Raw genomic sequence first — 25,381 nt, 5'->3', positions numbered from 1 at the left:
TTTAAAGCTATTCTCCGTGTAAAACATCCTTAAGGAAACGTTCAGCAAATTCGTGCAAGATGGCAGTGGTGTCGAGAAACAGATGAGATAAAAGGTGGTTTTTGTTTGTGGTCCAATCCCTAAATAATGAATTAAAAATACAAATAAAACATTTTATAAACATTTCGGGTCGGTGCAGATGACAGTAGTTTGTCAAAAATAATGTAGTGTCTCATGAATCATTTGTGAAATTGTTCAGAGTGCAGTTTTTACATAAATTGTGAATAAAAGTGACGTTTCCATAGTATGGCATTGGTGACTGTGCAAAGAAGCCCCAGCTCCAATAATTCTCCGAGCCATGTAAGTCCTAAACATTTTTTATACGACAGACAGAAGGAATGGAATTTGTTAATATAGCTAGGCTAGCCATTACGTCTGGTGCCTTTCGGCTGTCTTTATCAAGGACAATCCTCGAGCTACTTTTATATCTATCTCAAATACCTATTATCACTCAAAACCATCAATAAACAAAGTTCATTAATTACTGTCATATAATTGATATAAAGGAATCTTTAATAGTCCATAAATCACAGCGATTTGTCTATTTTATCTCATAAATACAATTAATAAATTTAAACAAAGATAATAATTATTAAAAACAATAATATTTCTGTTTGTTTTTTTGTTTGGCATGTTTATTTTTGCTTTTGACAATTTAAAAATATAATAAAAAAGGGTATAAAAATATAGCCGGAGTTTTTGTTCTGTGGGTTGGCATAGATCATTGATCTTTTTGTTTTATTTGGAAATGGCTATGGTTACCTTTACCGGTTATATAACAATTTAAGTTTAATGAAAGGATGAAATTTTTTTTTTTTTTATATTTTATTCTGGCCTTGGTTCTTTTTAATAATTATTAGTTTAATAATTATTTTATAATTTTTATATTTTATATTAGCCCTTTAAGGATGAAAAATATCGTAAATAAATACCTACGTTAGAAATCAATACAGGATTGACATTCATGCCTATTCTGTAACTCATTTCGATGATAGAAGTCAGTAAAATCGAATAGAAGTGACCAAGTCGAATAGAAATAGTCCAAATCCGTATTCCATAACTACTTCGGAATCTCTACAATCGTAATGTGAATAGAAATCACTTCGACAGCATTTACCCTGTCGAGATGAGATTTCGATTATCGGAATTGTGGTTGACGGAAGCGCATTTTGTTTTGTTTTGACGTTTATATTTTATATATAAAAATAATTAATTACATACTACTTATTTATAGTATTTGTACCTTTTTTTAGCTGCTTAATTTTTAGTCTGTGGTGTTATTTGTTTAGAGAACTATATATATTTCATTTAGACATGTTGTACGAGTATGAATAATTAGACCTAACCTTATTTATTTGCTACTTGCTGTCTGAATGTTTCCCATTCACATTGTTGCCATATTTTGTTCGCATATTTCTTGTACAATTGCAATCAATGGTATAATGCACAAGAATAGCATACGATAGACTTCTTATGCGTTAATTGATAAATAAATATTATACCAGTATACTTGTATATTTATCAGTCAACGCTCATAGTCTGAACAAATTATAGAAAAGATGCCATTTTTGGGAAAAGCTGTTTAGCAGTTATTTCAACTGGAATCGAATCTTAAAGATTGCATATTATTAGTAATATCAATTTTAAATAATTTATTAATAATAATGAATTAATAACATCAATTTAAATATCTTTGATTTAAAAGCATTTATACTTCTTATCTTCACTTATCTTTTTTATTTATCAGTTTATCTTCTTTTTTATATCAATTTTAATTAACTTTAATTTAAAACCATTTATCCTCTTTTGAGCTTTTTGCATCCAGTATTTACACGAATATTTTATTTACTTCTCAAAACTTTGAGGATAGTATGAAGAAAGTATGAAAACATTGAGGAAATGGCAACGGTGTCATATTTCAAGTAACAAAATAGGTCACAGAACACAATTTCGCTGGTTACTGCGCGGTTGCCACCTCCTCAGAACCGCGTGAAATAGAAGTCAGAGATTTCGATTACAATATGAGTTACAGAATACCGATCCAAACACAAAAATGACGCGATAGATATCAAACATTCCGATTTTGGGTAATTACGATTCGACTTGGTCATTTCTATTCGATTTGTTAAAAGTTACAGAATAGGGCTGATTGAATAAATTTTCCCTAAATTACAAATATTTACACCATAAATAGACACAATTTATAATACAAATCTACAGGGTGATTGATTAGTAGGGTAAAGCTCAATAGCTCCGCTATTCGCGGTATGCAAGTACTTGGAGGCGATACGAGAAACGATCGTGCGAGAATCACGGAGAAATATTGTAACTTTCTTAAATAATTCATTGTCAATTGAAATTGTCAAATTGACGTATATTTCATATCTACTGTCAATGAAGAAGAAAAATTATATATTGCTCCACAATATTGATATGATATGCAATTATTATATAAAGGTAAATGTAATTAATTGTATTTTGCTTGCATTACTGCATTTCAATAACTAATTTTATTTACTACATACAATTGTTTACGTTTTAATAACATAACCTGAATCTTATTTTTTCTTCTTATTATTTTTTTGGACTATGGTATTGACAATTATCCAGCAACCAGGACCATATGATTGGCCAATATAATTAAAAGAGCGAATAAAACTGCAGAGCGAAGAAACCAGGTGTCGCTTTTCCGAAGTTGCACGGCCCCAATAGTAATAGAGAGAGAGAGAGAGAAAATTTATTGTTTCTAAAAATGAGTTTACATTTATAAAACACGTGGTATAGTACAAACACAGTACAAGATACATTAAATACTAACTATAAAACTTCCATAATAAAAAAAAATAAAAAAAGCCATCAATTAGCGCAACTGTCCTCAAAAAATTCCTCGATACTATAGTAACACTTAGATAATAAAAACTTCTTGATTGCTCTTCGGAATACAAAAATATTGCTTGAGGATCTTATGTTGAGTGGTAGGTGATTAAACACTTTCTTTCCAGTGTAAATAAATGATTTTTTAATTAGTGTAGAAGAGGGAATTGGAAGTGGAATAACGTAAGTTAGACGAGTGTTATAAAGGGAATCTGTCCGAATATCCTCTTTATGTTTCTTAAAAATTAAGCATGCTAATTCAATGATATATATGCAGGGAAGTGTCAAGATACCATGTTTCCGGAACAGAGGCCTGCATGATGTACCAAACTTGACCCTGCATAAATATCTAAGTGCTCTCTTTTGTAGCATAAAGATTCTACTGAAATGATGAAGAGAACAGCTACCCCAAAAGGCAATACCGTATCTCAAATTAGATTCAATCAGGGCCACATAAACACTTTTTGCAATCTTGAAATCCAAATGGTGTGCAACTGATTTGACAGCAAAGCAACCCGATGATATCTTTTTGCTTAAATATACAGTGTGTTGCTCAAACTTAAGTTTATTGTCAATATAGAGACCTAAAAATTTGTTAACAGTATCAGAACAAATGCCTTCATTACCCAGAGTAATATTGTTTAGATCATTCTTAAAAGAAATTAATTTGGTTTTTGAAAAATTAAATGTCAAATGATTAGCTTTGCACCACTCTAAGATTTTTAGCATATCACTACTAATAATCTTGTTCAGTACCTTAGAGTCCTTGTTTTGCCATAAAATTGTGGTATCGTCTGCAAATATAGTAAACTGGCCATTAATATCGAGGTTAATTATGTCATTAAAATAGATCAAGAAAAAGATAGGACCCAAGACAGAGCCTTGAGGTACGCCACAATTAATAAAGATATTACTAGAATAGCGCTCATTGATTGATACAGATAGATAGCATTAAAAGTTAATAACAAAAATTTTAGCCACCTTTGAGCTTCACATTACAAAATTAGTTAGAATGTTACAGGGTGTTTGATAACACAGTGGCAGACCTAACTTATGTTTTTTTAAATGGAACACCCTATATTTTATTTTATATTCGAAATCCTGTTAACTTCTCCATCACAAAAATATAAAGGTTTGTAATGTTATACAGGGTATTTACAAAGTTATAAATAATTTTGTATGAAAATCGTAACAAGATCAACTCCCTGTATAAATAAAAATAAGCACAATAGCAATGGTTTATTAATGCCATATTTTTTTATTTATCGTCAAAATTTTTAAGAATTATTGATATTGCTGATTTTCTTTATATCAAATACACGGTGAGTCAAAACGCAAGTACATTATTTTCTCAGTAAGTAATGTTAAATGGAACACCCTGTATTTTATATCATTATTGAAAAGTAACATTAATGTACTTTAATTTTTATATAACATTCCCTATGCCCAAATTTATTGGTTTTCGAGATATTTTCATTTTTCAGAGCAAATTATTTTAGGTGTTTAAATTTATCTAAATTTTAAGTAAGCCATGACTGATTATCAATCCGGTAATCAATGTAACACTGTAGCAAAAATAAAGAAATAAAAGTAATTTATTAGTATGTAATACATTTTACAAACAAAAACACAACCACTACATGCAACAGTTTTGAAACAATTAAAAACTATCTTTTTATGTAAATGCAACAAATAAACAAAGAAAATTAGTAATAAATTTTACAAAAAAACACACAAACACAAAATACAATATTTTGTAAAGACAATTAAACACTACTTTTGTATGTAAATGTAACAATGTAACAAATAAAGAATGAAACATAATTTATCAGTAATACATTTTGCAAAAAAACATTGAAAAAATTAGAAGCTACTTTTAATAAAATATTTTTAATATTTAATTACATAAGGTGCTCAAAATTATCTCCTAATACATTTATGTACGCCTAAAAACGATCATTGAATGAGCTACTTACTCTACGGAGCATTTGTAAATTAACACATCGAAATACACTTTGTATTCTATTTTTCATCTCAACCCTTGTTGTTGGAGGTATTTTATAAACTTCATTATTAACGTAACCCCAAAAAAATCAGTCCAGTTTATTAAATTCTGGTGATTTGGGTGGCCACGCTACTGGTCCATTGAAAAATGAAAATATCTCGAAAACTAATAAATTTAGACATAGGGAATATTATCTAAAAATTAAAGTACGGTAATGGTACTTTTCAATAGTGATATAAAATACAGGGTGTTCCATTTAAAATTACTGAGAAAATAATGTACTTGCGTTTTGACTCACCCTGTATTTGATATAAAGAAAATTAGCAATATCGACCATTCTTGAAAATTTTGACAATACGTTAAAAAATATGGCATTAATAAACCATTGTTTTTTGCTTATTTTTATTTATACAGGGAGTTGAACTTGTTACGATTTTCATATAAAATTGGTTATAACTTTGTAAATACCCTGTATAACATAACAAACCTTTATATTTTTGTGATGGAGAAGTTAACAGGATTTCGAATTTAAAATAAAATATAGGGTGTTCCATTTAAAAAAACATCCAGCGTGTTATCGAACACCCTGTAACATTCTAACTAATTTTGTAATGTGAAGCTCAAAGGTGGCTAAAATTTTTGTTATTAACTTTTATTGCTATCTATTACTATAGCGGAGCTATTGAGCTTTACCCTACTAATCAATCACCCTGTATATTATATGCAAATTGGACTTACGTAAGTCCTAGGTTTTCAACCAAAGTGACCGAAAGTAGAACCGGAAGTTGATATTTGAACTCTTAGTGTAACTTAGCGTCGATTGATATACAATTTCAAAATTATGGAGTCATTTTTACCAAACTTTTCTCTGTTCTTTTGTCCTTAGGTAAGGGCGTGGACTCATTTTTGGTAGACTTTCGGTAAAAACTTTTTGACCGGAAGCGATTTAGAAACCGGAAGTATATATTTGTTCTCATCTAGCTAAGGCGCGTGGAATAATATATCGCTTCTACCATTTCGGCGACTTTAAAACTGTACTTTCTATTGCAACTCTAGAACCGGAAATTCGAGGACAAATCTATCACCTTTAAAACCATCTTTTGGTTATAAGCTCTCATTTGACACCTCATTTGTCATTCTACCTGTTCTAATGACGAAGGAATTGTGTTCACGGGAGAAAGACGGATGGACAGACAGTCATGAAACCGGAAGTATATATTTGTTCTCTTCTTTCTAAGGCGCGTCGAATAATATATTGCTTGTACTATTTCGGCGACACTTTAAAACAGTACTTCCGGTTGCAACTTTAATACCGGAAGGCCAAGGTCAAATTTCTCACCTTTGCCATCCTTGGCTTATAAGCTTTCATTAGGCACCTCATTTGTCATTCCATCTGTTTTAATAACGGAGGAGTTATATTCGCCGACAGACAGGCATGGAACCGGAAGTATAAATTATTTGTTCATATCTTGCTAATGCGCGTCGAGTAATATATCGCTTGTACTATTTCGGCGACTAAAACCGTACTTCCGGTTGCAACTCTAAAACTTGAGGTCAAATTTCTCACCTTTAGAGTACCATCCTTAGGTTATAAGCTTTCATTCGACACCTCATTTGTTATTCTCTCTGGTATAATGACGGAGGAGTTATGTTTACAAAGTCCCTGCTACAGATGGACGTGGATAATTATTCAACGTTTTCGCATATTTTCAAAATGGGTGAAAATATAATGGTTGGTCAAAAGTATACGAGTGACAATAAAAATAGCGTATTGGATCGTATAGTGCCTTTTTTAACAAAGGTAAACAACTACAGATTATAGAAAATGTTTATAGATCTTAGATATTTAACTACATTATTATAGGATTATAGGCCGGATCCGGCCCTTTTGCTGACTGTATTCGGCCCATTGAAAAATCCCGCAAGCAATTTTTTATCTCTTTTCTCCACCAAAAACATTACCGTGTGCATAACGACATAACGTACGTACGCGGTATACTCCTCCGTCCCGGGAGACATTTTGAAAATTTCATTTTGGCCCGCACTTTTTGCCCACCCCTGGTCTAGAGAGTTCGAGATATTCTAACGGTGCCTCTCTTGATCATATTTACCACAATTTATTAAAAGGTGTTCGACTGTGAATCAAACGTTTATAGTGCCTTTTGTGTTGGTTGTATATCGTTAATACGTTAAGTATCTTTATTTTGCATTATTTATATTAGAATTTTTAAAATATTTAATTTGCGTCAATATCTTATGAATATTCAAAGGTTTTAGTATCTTCAATATTTTGACGTAACTTTTAATATATTCTAATGTATTTTTGAAACGCCTGGTTTCTTCCCTTTTAGTGCAGTCACTGAAGGTTTTCACCTCCGATTTCGTTGAACCTCCATCGATTTTCATAAACATTGGTGAGTAGTTAGAGAATACTTCAAGGAACAAAGGTGACATGACGCCAACTTGCGCTTTTACCCTGGAGGTGGATGCCACCCCTTCTCGGGATGAAAATTATTTCATTAAAAATAATACCATAAATCGATATAGGGACAAATTCTAAGCAAAATGTGTTTTATAAAGTTATTAATATAAATCAATACTTTTTGAGTTATTAAAGTTCAAAGATTTTATTTTTTCGTAAACAAATGCATGTTTTAAAGCTGTTATTCACGTATAACTCAAAAACTATAAGCTTTCACAAAAAAGTTATTATTATCAAAATTAAAGATAATAAAAAATTAAATACACTCCTTATTTAAAAAACTACACTGATTTTTTTTTATTTTTTTTTTATTGGCTTTAGGATTAGACCATGCGGTTAAAAACAAAGTAAATAGTACATACATAAACATAATATATCTTATCTAAACTATCTAATTACTAATCTAAGTTAAGGTTATCTAGGTCTGACCGACCTTTTTGTTAAGAATAGATATAATAAATAAGGACAAGGGTCACACTTTTCTCATTCAAGGGTTTTTCTTTTTTCTTAATAATTATTGATTACCTATATACCCACCCCACACGGTAAGGCAGGCATGTAGGCAATCAAAAGGATAGACATTTAAGGTTACAAGCCTAATCTAGTCATTTTATAACTTAATTTTACAGTCATATAGGAAAAACAAAATAAAATCAAAAATACGTTTATCACTCAGTGCCAAAAGATACATCACATTATAGGGACAGTAAACGTTTAAACTTCTTAAATTTTTTGTAAGAATGTCCGACTGATGTGTGTACTTCTTACAATTAAAAAATATATGATCCAAGTCCGCCGTTTCATTGAAGATATCACAGAGATTGTTATTAGTTACACTAAGTAAACTACATTAGTCATTAGTAATTAGTCATTAGTCATTAGTAAACTACACTGATGTTAATTCAAAGTGAGTTATGGGTAATTGAAGGTATATTTTTTTCGACGAGTACGCAAATTTAAGTATTCAAGCTTAAATAACGGGAAAACGATGCATTTTATAAAATGTACCTACTAAAAAGTTGTAAAAGTACTTCGGAATACTTATCAAAAGAGCTCTAGAAGAAGTTAATAGCATCAAAATTAAGCAAGTTATGATGAAAATAAGAGAACCCTTTATAATTTTTTTGGAAAAAGTGAAAAATAAAACATACGCTATTTCCACAAATATTAAAATTTATAGAAATCCTTACAATAATTTCTTTATATTAGCATATGTAATGATTTCAACAATTTTTACCGATTTGGATTGCATATTTTTGAAAAAAAGATATACTTAATTTTAAAAAAAGAATGTGTGTGTACTTTGTACGCACGTAAGAAGTTATACTTCTATTATATGATTTCAACGAAATCAATATAACGTTTTATTTATATTTTATTTAAATATTAAACTAATTTTAATACTTAGGTACTACTTTCCAAAAAATTTTATTAAAACAATAGGAAAAATTAAAAAATAAAAGAATAAAACACACGCAAACACATTGAAAAATGAAACCAAAGAAATGATTTCTGAACAATTGTTGAGAAAATTTTAACTAAATACGTATTTTCTGAAAAAAATATATAATATACTACTTACAATCATAAAATGTATAAAAAAAAATAAAAATTTGCATTGGGAATTGAACCTGCGTCTATCAGGTTTAGATTATTTTGAACTCACCCCACGCAGAATTTAACTACCGAGACATGTGAATGAAGTGGAAAAATATACCTAGCAACTAAACGTTTTAAAATTTTTTGACAGTTGCTTATTCTGTTAGTTTAATCAAATAAGTTTGATTCTTGTGGAATTAAAATACGACAAAATGTAGACTAAAAAAGCAATATATTAGATGGAGATTTTTGTTGGTAATCAAATTATGTAAATCAAAGCATTACCTACTAGCTAGGTAGGTACCTAGGTAGGTAGATTTTTGTTGGTAATCAAATTATGTGAATCAAAGCATTACCTACTAGCTAGGTAGGTACATTTGCCAGGTATAATAGGTATTTACCTAATTTGTAATTTTTTATTACAATACTGAAACATTTACAATAAGGTACGTATCTGTTGCTTTTAAAAACTATTTAAAAAGTCACTACAATTATGAACTTGCTTTTTGTCACTGTCCTCACAACAATAAAAACTAATATACACAACATTTTGTTTATACAGAATCTCCATTTGAACAATTATTGACAGATGATTTTAACAACCAATCAGATCCCTCATAACGTTTCATACCATACTGTCGGTGTGCGCATGCGCCCAGCAAAATACAAATTTACCCTCGTGCCTAAAGAAGTATAACTTCAAAAATCAGAATTTTTCAAATTATCGTAATTTTCATTTTCTTTTAATAATAACTCCAAAAATATTCAATATAAGAAAAAATGATATATAACCAAATTTTAGTTTTTTCTATATCAAATATTTGACCTTTTTTACTATTTCGATGGGGTACAAAATAACCGAGATAGAAACGTTTAAATCTTAAACTTTGCTGGAAGAACCATGTAACCGGGGCCATTTAACCTTTTATTTTAAAAAAAGTAAGGGGTTTAAAAGATTAAATTCAACGTGGTTTAAAAGCTCTTAGTTTTATATGTCAAATGGTTTTTAGGTGAATCTAATATCCCAAAAGTGACGGAGTTATTTAAAAAAAAAAAAAACATTTTTTGCAAAAAATTTTAAAAGATAACTTTTAAAAAATTTTTGGAGCATAAATTTTAATAAACTACTTGAAAGAAACAAATATAATCATTTAAGTGAAATACGTATAAATATAACAAAACTAATAAATTGAGGTAAAAATAAAATAAAAATCTGTGGCTAACGGACTCGCATCCAAGCCATTTTTTCATACACACACACACACATAAATTTTAATGCTATCAACTTGTTCGGGGCTCATTTAATAGATATTTTTAAATGCTTTGACAAATATTTAATAAGTTCATGTTATAAAATACATCATTTTTCGGTTATTTAAACTTGAATACTTAGATTTGGGTAGTCGCCGAAAGAAATATACATTCAATTACCTATAACTCACTTTTAGTTAACATTAAAAGGTTTTTCTGGTAAGCAATTTATTTCATTTTTTATTAGCTTCAATTTTGATAATAATAACTTTTTTGTAAAAACTTATAGTTTTTGAGTTATTTATAGTGAGTGGCCGGATCTAACGTGCCATATCAGTGTGATCCGACGTTGCAAAGGCTTTTCGATCTTCTTCAACGTGGAATAATTTTGTGCCGTATTGGATATCTGAGTCCATTGGGCAATATGTAAGGCTAAACTGCAAAAATTTGACTGTACGACAAAAACAAAACTGGTGGAAGCAGTGATTAAGGTGTGGTTTAGAGATGAAGCAGTCACAAACAATTGCAAAAAACTTGTGGATTCCATGCCAAGAAGACTCCAGGAAGTCATAAAAGTAAAAGGGGGCCATATTAAATACTAATTAATGAAAAAATCTCATGTAAGTGTACCTAAATTTACCTTTGGCTTAAATAAATCATATTTACAAATTAATTCTGTTTATTCACATTAATTCGCATAATACTGTAACACGCCAAGATATCCCTTCATCAGCTTTTACTTTTTCAAAAGGCATTACCTTAGTCTCTCATGTATCAGAAAAGACATAATGCGTGGTATTAATAAGTACTATGCATTTTTAAGACCCAAGTTTCAATACCCAAGTTGTGGTTCTAGGGTTAAGGAATGCGGACAACACAGTTCTGATGATCTTCGAGCCGTTGCTGATATCGCTCATCATTCATGATGCAAAGATATAAGAAACGAGAAATTACGAATACTCTGAAAATAATTGATTTCATACTAATCTTAACATTTTCAAACAAATTAAGTCAAAACATAAAGTGAAACGAACGTCGATGTGTATATACATTTTGTCCACTGTATACTATATACTACACCCATCGGCGTACGTTTCACTTTATGTTTTGACTTAATTTGTTTGAAAATGAATTGTGATACATGGGAAAAGTTATAGCGGACGAACTATAATTATTCATAAATCCATTTTTAGAAGAACAAATAAAATGTTAATATACCCTATTCCACGAATATACGACGGTGTTTAATTATCTCGGCAACGAATATTTTATTGTGCAAAATATGAAGAACGAAAATAAATTGCAAATGTCATTGCTGTTTATTGGAATAATTATTAGAGCCATTTACTTTCGTACTTCTTATGTTGCACACTGAAATATTCGTTGTCCGATAATCAAAAACAGTCGTATATTCGTGGAATAAACCATATCAAATGTTATACAGTGATGAGCGCACTAATAACCGGCAAAATAACGCAAAAGGTGGAAAACATAATTATTAAGTTAGATACAAAGGAGATAAAACGGGATGAACCTAGTGGTGGTGTTAAATTTAGCGATAGTAACTTTGTTATTGTTTAATTTAATTGTTATAACGATTGACATTATATTGATTGTTTCCCACCTTTAGACGTATCGAACGAATTTGAGAAATGCCACTGTCACAGTGACAGTTTTAGTTGACACACTCCTCTGATACGTCTAAAGGTGGGAAACAATCAATATAATGTCAATATGTTACTATCGCTAAATTTAACAACTCTACTAGTTTTATTTCTTTTTACCTCACAATTTAATATGTTTTCCATCTTTTGCGCTATTTTGCCGGTTATTAGCATGCTCATCACTCTATAGTAAATTATAGAGAAACATACAGATAATCTTTAAATCCATCTTTTATCGATCCGGCGTACGTACACGTAGCCATATCGTCTTTTTACGATCGCCTCCAACAGCTGCTCTTCTGTCACTCCTGTCAGTTTTGTTTCTGACTTTGTAATAGGAAGGCTATATCGTAAACAAATTTACTCACGATTCGCATATCCCGGCTCGGTTGTACGGACATTTAACATCCAAAATGACTTAAAAGACAGTTCCTATAAATGAAAAACGCGTTTTTCTCGAGTTTTGAATGAATTGCGAGTGTTTGTTGTGTGATTGTTCGTCATGTTGTATGTTTTACCACCGCTGAGGACCCAAAATCCAGCAACGAATTGGAGCAATTTTTGCGCTGGTAACGGCGATACAAACAATCCTTCGTGGAACAATGACAAGAGACCACGAAGGGTACAATTAAGGAATATACAGATTGTGGCGAAAAAGGTAAGATTACTGGGTATGATCAAGTAAAATCAAAATGTAATAATTCTGTACAGGTTGGAACAACAAAAAAACAAGTAAAAGTTATTTACCAGCAATTTCATTGCTGGAATCGAATCTTTGGCATATACATATTAATAATTTAGGTATGCAAAGTCCGCACATAGTGTGTTATTTTTTTTATAAACAAATTAGCGCTCCGAAATCGTGTTTTTTATTTTCAATTACAATTTTAGGCAAGTAATTATTGATCAATAATTGAATAACTTGGTAACATCAAAGCCTTTTTGGTATAGATTATATTTCCAGAAGGTAGTGGAAATTGAATGAATAGTTTAGCAACAATTAAATTGTTAATTAACAGCTTACGGTCGCAATAAAAACCATAATAATTATAATACGCCAGAATAACTATGATTTTCGTATAAAAAGGCACTATACCTATAGTTGAGTCCCTGAATCTTTACCCGTGCGTCATCATTTAAAACGATGAAATAATTCGATGATAAGTCGAAAATTGAAATTTACTAAACTCAACAGCAAGTCACTGTCACTTGCTGTTGCGTTTTAGTCGAGGAAATGAAGCATTTTGGCTCGCAATTTTTTCGTCCAGCATGGATTTACTTGAAATTTTCACAGAAGGTAGGGAATAGTCCAAGGATCATTTTCTATATCATGCCGCTGTACGCTAAAACCTTGGGGATGGTTGCCACCCCATCTCGGAGGCGGGAATTTTTTATTACATTTTAACTATGTGAATCGATGTAAAAAGTAATTCTAAGAAAAAAATGTGTTTTACATTTTCTTCGTAAAACTAATATTTTTCGAGTTATTCGCGCTTGAAAGTAACAGTTTTTCGATGAAAAAATCGACTTTTTTAGAGGGTTTTTTTGAGAACACCTCGAAAAATATGCATTTGATGAAAAAAACTGTAGATATCAAAATTGTACCTTTTAGTAACACAAATCAAATTCTTTTTCTATGATATCTTTAAGTCGAACACAAACCGAGATACGGCATGTTAAAAGTTAGCTTTTTTCGTCAAATGCGTAATTTGAAATATTCAAAGTAAAATAACGGAAAAACTTGGCATTTTTCGAGGAAAACTTAAATAATCTTTTTTCAAGTATACAGTTAGACCTCTCAAAAAATAATAATAAAAAGTTTCTAGCCTGAAAATTAGGCGACTTATGATCAAAAAAAGGTCGGTACCTACTTGTCTCTATGAAAAAATCAGTGAAAACAATCCCTTAACTACCCTCCTAATTAAAAATTGGTCTTCACCTTTCTGTAATTCCTTTTATATTTGTATTATCAATACATCCAAGATGTTTGACCTATTTAAAAGGCCTAATTTTAGAAAAATTAGAGTTTAAAGAAAAATATTTTTTTGGAATTTCCTATTTTTCACCTTTTACTTTAAAATATCTCCGAAAATACTGGAGATACGAAAAAAATTATAGGTAACTAAATTGTAGATTTTTTAATAACTAAAATTCTCTTGTGCAATTTCTCTTGTGTAATTTTCATTACAGTGAACAGTTAGCGAGATATAGCTGTTTAAAACCTCTATTTACGAGCAAACACCCCTTATTCGAACCCTATAAACCCACCCTAATTAAAAACTAAGGGATCTTACAAAATTTAGTTTACACAGTCTTATAACTCTTCACAAATCCGACAAAGTCATTTTTGAATAAACTTTTTATCGCCAAAAATGAAGGAGCTATGTTTTTAAAACGAATTTTGTTTTCGAAAAATTCCGATAGTCCGCTTATGGATAATTTTCAATGTACAGTAGAGCGTCGATTATCCGAACTAATTGGGGGACATAAGTGTTCGGAAAACCGATTTGTTCGGATAATCGAACTATATTGATATAGTCATACATATTTATCCACAAGTGAATAAAAGCCATATTTATATACCTACATATTTATTTATATCTTGATAATGACAAATAGCAATTAAACAAAAAAGTGCAGTCTTTGCAACAACATATTTTTGGATACAATATTGAAGAAAATTGAAGATATTTTAAGCGTTAATTACTAACGCTCGCTGGGTATTCGAGTGCGGGGCGCGAGAGTCGGGAGTTCGAATAACCGGTCGTTCGGTTGATCGACGTTCGGATAATCGACGCTCTACTGTATGTATAGTACCACAGAACCGGTTCGTATACTGGAAGATGACTAAAAAACTATTTGTATTTGTACATATTTGTAAATTCGTATTTTTCTGTAAATAAATGTTTTTGTAATACTTTAATTCTACTTTTTTTCTGTATAGATCTATTAAAATATCTACTTATAAAAACTGTAATGTTATTAAGGGTGGTTTTTCAGGGTTGAAATATTATGATATTATATCCTAAAGTATAAAACAATCATTATTTAACCAATCAAAACCAAATTTTACCCATATGAAAGTTTACAATGTTTTTATATAATTTTTGACAATAAGGGGTAGTTTACACCCCTAAAAATAATCAACGCCCTTAAGTATGATATAGAATATGAAGTACAGGGTGAGATGATCCTAATCCCAAATTTTTATGTAAATCGATGCAAGCCGAAATTATTCTTTTAGGATAAGTAAATTTTTTATATATAGCTCCAACAAGGGTAGTTTTAAGGGTTGAAATATTATGATATTATATCTTAAAGCATAAAACAATCATTATGTAACTAATAGGAACCAAATGTTGACAATATTATAGTTTAAAATGTTATTTTATAATTGTTTACAATTAGGGGTAGTTTTTACCCTTAAAAAACCAAAAGCGTACAACGGCTCAATAGAGAAAATGAACTAGAGGGTGAAATGAGCCTAATCTTAAATTTTTGTACAAATCGATGCTGGACGAAAAAATTGCGAGGTTTTGTTATTTTTTCAGCTTCATTTCCTCGACTATTTAGTAAATTTCAATTTCCGACATATCATCGACTTATTTCGTATGCTTTAAATGATGACGCACGGGTAAAGATTCAGGGACTCGACTGTATCTAACGCCTTTACAGAATTGAAATTGGACTATTTAAGCGGCCTCAGGGATGTTTTAAAGTTATAAATAATTTTTTGGCTTATAAACAAATCGAGGGATTCGAGCGAAAACCCGATATTTAAATACCAAAATTATGAAATCCGGTATTTTTATTCTGCTGTAGTATAATCACGTTTCCTACCACTGGTAAATGTTTTTATTTGATATTAACATTTTTAAGCACAATAACTAATAAAAACCAAACATGGTAAAAACTGTTAACTGATATTTTTAAATAACGCCAACTCGATATACAGTATGTCCCTGTAAGTTGTATCCATACGGAAAACTTTTTTATTATTAATTTTACGAAAAAAAGTTATTCTTTATAAAAAGTTCTGCATGGTCCAAAACCCAAGATTCACTCATCAGATATCAAATTTTATGAATGTTATACGAGGTATGTCAAAAAATTTGAATTTCACTCAGTAGCTTTATTTTTCACAAGATTGAAAATTGCTATTATGAAAAGTTGTTTGGAATTAAAAACTATATTCTAATATGCAATTACATCCTTCTAATAGAAAATTTTTTTTTAAATTATGGATAACTAACATTATTTTCAGTTATTTCAATTCTGAATTTATTATTAATTTTATGAAAAAAGTGATTCTTAATAAAAAGTTCTGGATGGCCTAAAACCTAAAATACAACCATCTTATATCAAATTTTATCAATTTTATACGAGGTATGTCAAAAAAGATAAATTTAGATCAAAAGTAAAGTACCTTTATAGTTCAGAATATTTTAATTAGAAGGATGTAATTACATACAGAAACATAATTTTTAATTCTAAGTAACTTTTCATAATAACAATTTTCGATATTGTGAAAAATAAACTTATTTTACACTTGAGCGAAATTATATTTTTTTACATACCTCGTATAAAATTGATAAAATTTTACATAAGATGGTTGTATTTTAGGTTTTAGACCATGCAGAACTTTTTATTAAGCATCACTTTTTTCGTAAAATTAATAATAAAAGAGTTATCTGAATTAAAATAACTGAAAATAATGTTAGTTATCCATAATTTTTCAAAAAAAAAAAAAATTTTTCAAATAGAAAGATGTAATTGCATACTATAATATAGTTTTAAATTCCAAACAACTTTTCATAATAGCAATTTTCAATATTGTGAAAAATTAAGCTACTTTGCTCTTGAGTGAAATTCAAACTTTTTAACATACCTTGTATATTATTTAAAAAATTTGATATTTGATGGTTAAATCTTAGGTTTTGGACCATGCAGAGCTTTTTATGAAGAATAACTTTTTTTCGTAAAATAATAATAAAAAAGTTTTCCATATGGATACAACTTACAGGGACATACTGTATAACTTTACTGATAAAAATACTTTTATTGTAAACATACTTATAATATGAGAATCCGGTAGAATCATTTATCTTCTTTTTCCTGTGTAAAGTTACTAATTTTATTAGAAATATTTCTAAGTTAAAAACTGATAATTAATTTTATCGGAGATGAAGATTACAAAATTGTTCATTTTGACAAAATATATATTCATGCGAAAATCCAATAAAGAATTTTAGATTATGATAGTTTATTAAATTTCAGCACACTTTTTTCCTGCGAAAACCCAATAAAAGATGGCGTAAATTGATAATTGAATATTACGAAAACAAAAAAAGGGGTTAGAATGGGGCCCATGTTTATAATCAAAAACAAACTCAGAGCTTCCAAGGTACCACAGCAAATCAATTCTACTAAATTTAAATTTAAGTGTACTGAAAAGTTGTCTGAAGACTATTGAAACTCTGTAGAAATTACTGGAGTCTAGTAGTAGTAGTCTAGTCTAGAAAAAGTTTTATTTTGTACAATATAACTGTTAAACTAATTAGGACTAGATTGTCCCTAAAGCTTTCCAAAGAAAGGAACGAACATTTAGTAAGAAATGTTTCTTTTCACTAGCTTACCATGAATGAATTCGAGTGTGTCAAAAGTTTTTTACAAAAACGCTGTGTGTATTCTCAGATATGTAATATAATGAATGCCGTAGCTAACAGTGATTCTACTGGATGATATTCTAAAGAAGACAATAGCGGAAAGCGGTAATCAGTTAATAAAAATATCAGAAGATATTGGTTTGAATTAAAAAAACTCCTACTCTGCTCCCTAAAAGGCAAAAACAAATTTCATCCCAAAAAGCAACCATAGACTTACCAACTCCGGGCAGTTTATCAAAGTTATATAAAAGTACCCTTCCAATAAGTGAAGCAAAGAAAATGGATTTGATAAAGTTGTGCCAAGAGAATATTTTTCCAGAAGAGATGCATGCTTAAATAACAAATTTAAAAACCGGTAATTATATCGTAGATCGAATTCCAGACGTAATGATGAGAGAAGAATCGAACGAGGACACATTTTACCTTTTAATTTTCTAAAAAGAATACAGATTAATTTTTTTTTGCTGGAATAATATACAGTTAACGTTTATTTTATAATTAAAAAAAATTAAAAATAAAAACCAATAAAATCAAATGTTATACTGATTCAACGAGGTAAAACCCGATAAATATCACGTTTTATTTTTTTTTTGTAAATACCTTTTTATAAAATAAACTTAAAATAAATTATTCTAACTAAATATTAAATTCTGTGCCATTTGGCTATACGCTGTGAGCTCGTACGTAGAGGGGATATTTACAAATTCGCGAACGCCAGTAGTGACAAGTCTGTAAACCTTTACCGGAAATTTGACATAAATGTCAAAGTGATTAATTTAAAATTAAAATTAAAAACATTAATTATAAAAAATATTAGTTGGTCAAAGCTGTGGTATATATTTTTACCTTAAATATGCTTACGTTTTAAATACTGAATTTAAGTTTTTTTTAATGTTCTATTAATCTATTAATCCATTAATCTTAGCGCCATCTACACGATAATTGTGAAAGTATCCGAAGTAAGAAATTCATATTTTGTCAATAGAACGTCAAAATGATTAGCACAATCTTAAAAAAATCCATTACAATTTAATTACTTTTTTGCGTTGTAAATATTAAGCGATAACAATTAAATAATAAATTTAAAAATTACCGGTGAAAGTTGAATAGTAGTCCGCTAGGAGCGACACCAGCGAAGCTCACAGCGTATACGCTCTGAGCTTCGCTGGTGGCGCTCCTAGCGGATTACTAATTCAACTTTCACCGGTAATTTTTAAATTTATTATTTAATTGTTATCGCTTAATATTTACAACGCAAAAATGTAATTAAATTGTAATCGATTTTTTTAAGATTTTGCTAATCATTTTGACGTTCTATTGATAAAATGTGAATTTCTTACTTCGGATACTTTCACAATTATCGTGTAGATGGCGCTAAGATTATTAGAATAATTTATAATTACATATTACGGAACAGTAAAAAAACTTAAATTCAGTATTTAAAACGTAAGTATATTTAAGGTAATAATGTATACCACAGCTTTGACCAACTAATATTTTTTATAATTAGTGTTTTTAATTTTAATTTTAAATTAATCGCTTTGACATTTATGTCAAATTTCCGGTAAATATTTTTTATGCTTAATATTTTTTATGATGTTCTTTACACAGTTATACACATGGTAGTACCACAAAAGAAAGTGTCTCAAGGATACTTTCCAAGATGGTTCTCTCAAGAATTAAAAAATGTTATTATTTTAAAAAAGCAAGCACACAAAGCATTTAAAGAATCTGGGAGTAGGTATGATTATATTACTTTTTCAAGATTAAGATCACAATGTAAAGTCCTATCTAAAACTTGTTACAATGAATTTGTGTCCAGCTCGGAAAATGCTATTGTCAATGAGAGTAATGTGAAAAAATTCTGGTCCTATGTCAACTCACAACGAAAATCTAATGATTTACCATCTGAAATGTTTTACAACGAGGTGAGTTGCCAACTGGGGCCTGATCTTCCAGATCTATTTGCAGATTATTTTAAAACTGTTTACTCAACAAAAGTTTGTCAGGCGGTTGAATCTTTATCTTTTAATGATATCAGCATAAATGATCTTCAAATCAGTATTTCAACAATTTATGAAGAGATTTGTAATCTAAATACCAACAAGAGTCCAGGGCCAGATGGAATACCCCCCATTATTCTAAAATCATGTAGTTTCGTACTTTCTCGTCCTCTCTATATGATATTTAACTCTTCTTTAAAGTCTGGTTATTTTCCTGAGTTTTGGAAGACTAGCTTCTTGACCCCCATATACAAATCACGAAATAAAGCTGATGTGTGCAGTTATAGGCCAGTTTGCAATTTAAATGTAATTCCAAAACTATTTGAAAAAATAGTAACAAAATATCTTACATCAGTGTTATCATCAACAATAATACCCCAGCAGTATGGATTTCTAAATGGAAGGTCTACTGAGCTTAATTTACTAGTTTACAGTGAGTTTCTGTCAGGTGTCGTGGATGGTGGTGGTGAGGTACACAGTATATACACTGACTTTTCTAAGGCATTTGACAGGGTAAATCATACAATTTTATTGGATAAGCTGAGGACAGCAGATTTGGGTGGTAGTTTGTTGAGCTGGATCGGCAGCTATTTGTCTGATAGATCTCAAATAGTAAAGGTCAAAGGCTTTAAATCTAAAGAGATAAAAGTACCTTCTGGTGTGCCTCAAGGGTCTCATTTGGGACCCTTGTTATTTAACATCTTTATAAATGACATCCAGAGTTGCTTTCAATATTCCGAATTTCTATGTTTTGCTGATGACCTAAAATGCTTCAAAACTGTCTCTTCTACCACTGATTGTATCAACTTGCAGTCAGATTTGTCCAGACTTGTGGACTGGTGTGAAAGAAATTGCATGGATTTAAACCCAAAAAAATGCCTCACTATGTATTTCTCTAAAAGGCGTATCCCCTTGGCTTTTCCCTATGAAATTTCTAACACCATCTTGATCAATATGTCAGCTGCTAAGGATCTTGGAGTCTTATTTGAAAATGCTCTATCCTTCAGATTTCATATCGCAGAGATTGTTTCTAGAGCTCTTAAAATGGTTGGCTTTGTCAAGAGATCTACAAGAGATTTCACAAATCTCTCGGCAATCCGCCTATTGTATTGTTCATTGGTCAGACCCCTATTGGAATATGCTTCTTCAGTCTGGAATCCCCTCTATACATGCCATGTACACGAATTAGAACAAGTGCAAAGAAGATTTTTGCGGTATTTGGCCTTTAAGGCTGGTGTGGATCCCCCTGACAACTACCATTACAACTATGATTCACTTCACACGAGATTTTCTCTCCCTCCTCTCCAGATTCGCAGGCAATGTAGGGACTTACAGAATTTATACAAAGTTTTTAATGGTATTGCTGATTGCCCAGATCTACTGTACTCTATTGGTTTGACAGTGCCGTCAAGGAATACTAGATTTCACCTCATGTTTCAACAACCTTTATGTAGAACTAATGTAAAGTTTAATAGTTTTAGTTCAAGGTCTGTAAGGACAGCCAATAACTTATCTCCGAACATTGATTTCAGTATAAGTCAAAGTCGCTTTGTGTGCTTTATTAAGGATTTAACGCTTGGGGAAGAACACTAATTTATAAATTTATAAGTATATTTATGGGTAGCTAGGTGATTTAGTGTTAAGTGTCCAAATAATATTTGTCAATTTATTACCTGTGATAATGTCTGTGTAATGTTACCATTTTGTGATTGTAATTAAGTATATTTACATATTTTTATAATTTATTTTGAGGTTTAATGTATATTTTAGCTCTTAAATTATTCTGTAATAATGGGTAAGGCCCGTAAATAAATAAATAAGTAAAGGTTTACAGACTTTTGGATTTGTAAATATCCCCTCTACGTACGAGCTCACAGCGTATAACAAATATTTGATCAAACTTCCTATGGCGATTTTAAATCTTCTTCAAACTTCCAAAAATCTTTAATCGCAATTATCTCTAAACAATGGTTTTGTTAGTTATCGGGTTTTTGCTCGAACCCCTAGAAATAGATATCGGCAACTATTAGATTAAATTAAATTAAGAAAACGGCATTAAAGAGGACGTGGCAGGATGCCTCTTTTAAAAGAAAAAAAAAGTTTAATTGAGATGAGTGGTTCCTGGGGGGATACAACCGGTCAAAGTTGACTGGCATGTGCGACGAAGTTATAAACAATTTGATGGTAATTTTTGCAGTATTACCTTTTTATTTCGGTGCTCTTTCTACATACAAATTTTCATATGGTCAAGAGACTCAACATATATTATAATAATAAAAACGATCGATATTATGAGTGAAAAATCACAAAAATACAAAAATACCAGTCAAAAATTAGGTTTGAAGAAAATAGAATCTCAACGGTCAGAGATCCCTTATATAGGGAACCGTATTCCCCTACAATTCTGCGCGAGCCTCCAAAGATATACCAACTTACACCATAACTGAATCCATTTCAAAACTTATTCTAGAGCTAAAACTGTAGTGGCCTATCGTTTACCATCTTTTCTTAAAAACCTTCATAAAACCATGAATTACCGCAGCAGTTATTAAAAAGTAAATTGTGTGCAAAAATTGCCAATTTTTCATTATTTAAACAATGATTTACTTATGGTAGGGGAGCCCAAGCGGGGATTTTTGCAGTTACTCGAGCGCGTCGGATTATTACATGGAGAGAAACCTTGTACCCTGAAAATGTACCTCTACCATTGGCTCTTAATACAGGGGAGTTCGTTAAGTGGGGGCCGAAAAAATACTCTTCACCACCCAATAGGTCCCCATAACGCTCGAGTGACTGCATATTTAGCATACTTTGCTCCCCGACCATATACCTATGTATAAATCATATTATAAGGTACTTTCTTGGAAATATCTTGTTTTCACCTAAACTGTGATATAAAATTTGTTCCAACCAGCGCGGAATTACATTTTGAGTTAGCTGAACTGTAATTTTATTTGATTATACTATAAAGGCATTATTCAGTGGACGATAGAGACGTCTTTAATCTTGTTTAAAGTGTCTTTTAAAAGGAAATTGAAGATTAGGATGTTAAATGAAAATCGAGCCAATCAACTGTATCAATAACTCTTATTCAGCGGGTTGGAATCTTTTCAGAACTAAATTAATCATTAAATGCCTTTTGTTGCGTAGTTCGCTAATAATTACTACGATTTTGTATTAATAGGTACATACTACATTCGATTTGTTCTGGTAGAATGATCTGTAAGATGTGCGACACTTTGAACTATACCTACAAGATGTTTAGCGCCCTGTATAGTCAAAAAAATCGCGCCCACTGAAGTGTCTGCGATTTCTGTAGAGCTCGCAAAAGTTAAAAAAGAGCAATTTAAAACAATTTTTAGCAATTGTCTACCTAATACCATTAATATTGTGATAATCAAAAGTTTTTTTTAAGTGAAATAGTGTGTAATAATTGTAAAAAGTTTGAGTTACAAAGTGAAGAAAAAACTATCGACGAGACTACATATTTCAAATAGCAATGAAACCAACAGCTTGTACATAAAAAGTAGGCTACTACGACCAGATAAAGAATCACAGGGTAAGTTGATTCATCACCTGGAGAAAAGGGCTTATGAACAAGAAACATCTTCGTTAATGGTTTATGACATTTCACTGGGCATTATCAGCTGTGTAATAAAAGTAGTGCTATCAATAATTTATTTTCAAACGAAGTATAATAGTCGTCTATCGATCTGCATCCTCGAGCACATTCTCACATGGCTGTCCTACCGACCATATTTTTAATAACTACTGTAAGTACTGTACTCTTATTTCGTTGTTTTTTTAATCTGAATTTCTATTTCATCAAAATAACGCAATAATTACTATAAAACTATAATACTATAATACTATAAAACCACACAATGCATCCTTATCACGCTTCCCTCAATCATTTTACATCATCTCTATTGCATTTACTACACATTGTTGACTTGTTGAGAACTATTCGTAGACCGTATTGTTATTTTGTGACAAGGAAGAAATTATATTTTTACACTCGTTATATAATCAGTCCAATACAAACAGATCCTCAAAGGTCGCGAAATAGAATAGAGGTAGACCCAGCCAACTGTATCGTGTAATCAGAAATACTTACTTCGCTAACGTTTTCAAATCATATTATACCTATACAATGTACAGGGTATTTCACGACGAGCTTACACTATCTATACAGGGTCTTCTTCTTCTTCTTCTTCTTCTTCTTCTTCTTGTAATAGGACTATGTCCTATTTCTTCTGTTATAGTCTCTGCTGCGATCCGGAGCTCCAGATCTCGTACCATCGTTTTTTGGGTCTTCCTATGGGTCGCTTGGTGTTGGGCTTCTGTGTTTTCGCCCAATGCGCCATACGTTCAAGGTCCATCCGATCTACGTGGTCTCTCCACATGCGTCGTCGTGCTCTTGTCCATCTCACTACATCTTGAACGCCTAGATCTCTCAATGTGTCTTCGTTTCGTATTCTATCTCTGAGTGTGATACCTCTTATGGATCTTAGGGTTTGCATCTCTGTTGCTCTAATTATTTATGTGGTCTTTGTTGTCTCGGCCCTTGTCTCAACTGCGTATGTCAGCACATGTCTTATAAATGCGGACTTTGCTTTCGGTGCTCATATATTATTCCGCCAGATTATATCCCTCAGGAAACCAGATATTCTCGCTGCTTTCGTTGCCTGCTGTTTTGTTTCTTGCCACAGATGCCTGTCGCTAGATATTTCCACACCCAAGTATCTACAATCCATTACCTGTTTGATTATATGGTCGTCCACTACTAATTTACATGTAATTGGGTTCTTGGATATTATCATCGATTGGGTTTTCTCTGTGGATAGTATCAGGTTATAATTTTCGGCGGTTATTTTGAATTTTTGTGGTAGACGTTGTAAGTCATCTTCGTTTTCGGCTATTAAGATTGCATCATCTGCGTAGCAAAATATTCTCATCCTACAACGTCATCCATTATTAAATTAAACAGGCATGGACTGAGGCTGTCCCCTTGTCTAATGCCAACATTGATTTTGATTTCTTCCGTGAGCCCGTGTGTGGTTTTAATTGGTGTTTTGTTGGATCAATTGAGCTCTTTGATTATGTTTCTATACCTCTGACCTATGTTTTACCTCTGACCTATACCAGGGTGTTTTATTAATAATTGAAAATATTTTAACTGTAGCTTCCTGGGCTCAAACTATTAAGTTTAACCCAAATCACCTAGTCCAAAAATGCTTCCTAAGGGAACTAGGGCCCTTTGAAGATGGCGACTTGTAATTAGTTTTTTTTTAAATACTTCCAGAATGCTTCTATTTAGAAAGACGAAAACTGGTATGTCTATTTATCTTCCAGATATAGATCATTTTCCTCAATTGCGGATTTCTAGTACCGGTCATAGGCGTCCGTTTCAAGTAGGGCAACGGTTATTTTATCGCATAACTTTTTTGTCTTTAATTTCTAAGCATTTTTGACATACATACTACAGAAATACATACTACTTTTTCCACCTACCTCTACCGAAAGTATACTTTTTCGGACCTGATTGTAGGGAGCAAAGTTGTACTTTTCCTCCCTAGGGAGGAAAATATTTTTCCTCCCTAGGGAGGAAAAGTAAAAGTGACGTCATGGTATTTCATTCATGAAATATAACTTATTGACGCCCTGTATAATATCTATTTTCTATTACAAAGTATCTATACATTTTAACGTTTATTTATAAAACATCCTGTACTTTGCAGAATGGTAAAAAACAGTAAATTGTTATTTTGATTTAACAATGTTTACATTAATAATTT

General features: G+C 31.0%; 1 protein-coding gene across 2 annotated transcripts in view; it reads left to right on the top strand.

The window, feature by feature from the left end:
* The first annotated feature begins 71 nt into the window (after positions 1–71).
* Positions 72–25,381, top strand: part of LOC114328900 (protein phosphatase Slingshot) — a 639,247-nt gene continuing 613,937 nt past the window's right edge. Inside the window, exon 1 of one of the 2 annotated variants that reach the window (XM_050648794.1) lies at positions 72–339. In XM_050648794.1, the coding sequence (XP_050504751.1) occupies positions 286–339 (54 nt within the window). In that variant the 5' untranslated portion in view covers positions 72–285. Of the gene's footprint in view, positions 340–12,332; positions 12,573–25,381 lie in introns of those variants that run through there. The other variant, XM_050648793.1, reaches the window with a different exon arrangement.

The sequence above is a fragment of the Diabrotica virgifera genome, chromosome 4 (genome assembly GCF_917563875.1).
Source record: "Diabrotica virgifera virgifera chromosome 4, PGI_DIABVI_V3a".
NCBI lineage: Eukaryota > Metazoa > Arthropoda > Insecta > Coleoptera > Chrysomelidae > Diabrotica > Diabrotica virgifera.
This window is presented reverse-complemented; position numbering and strand designations above follow the sequence as displayed.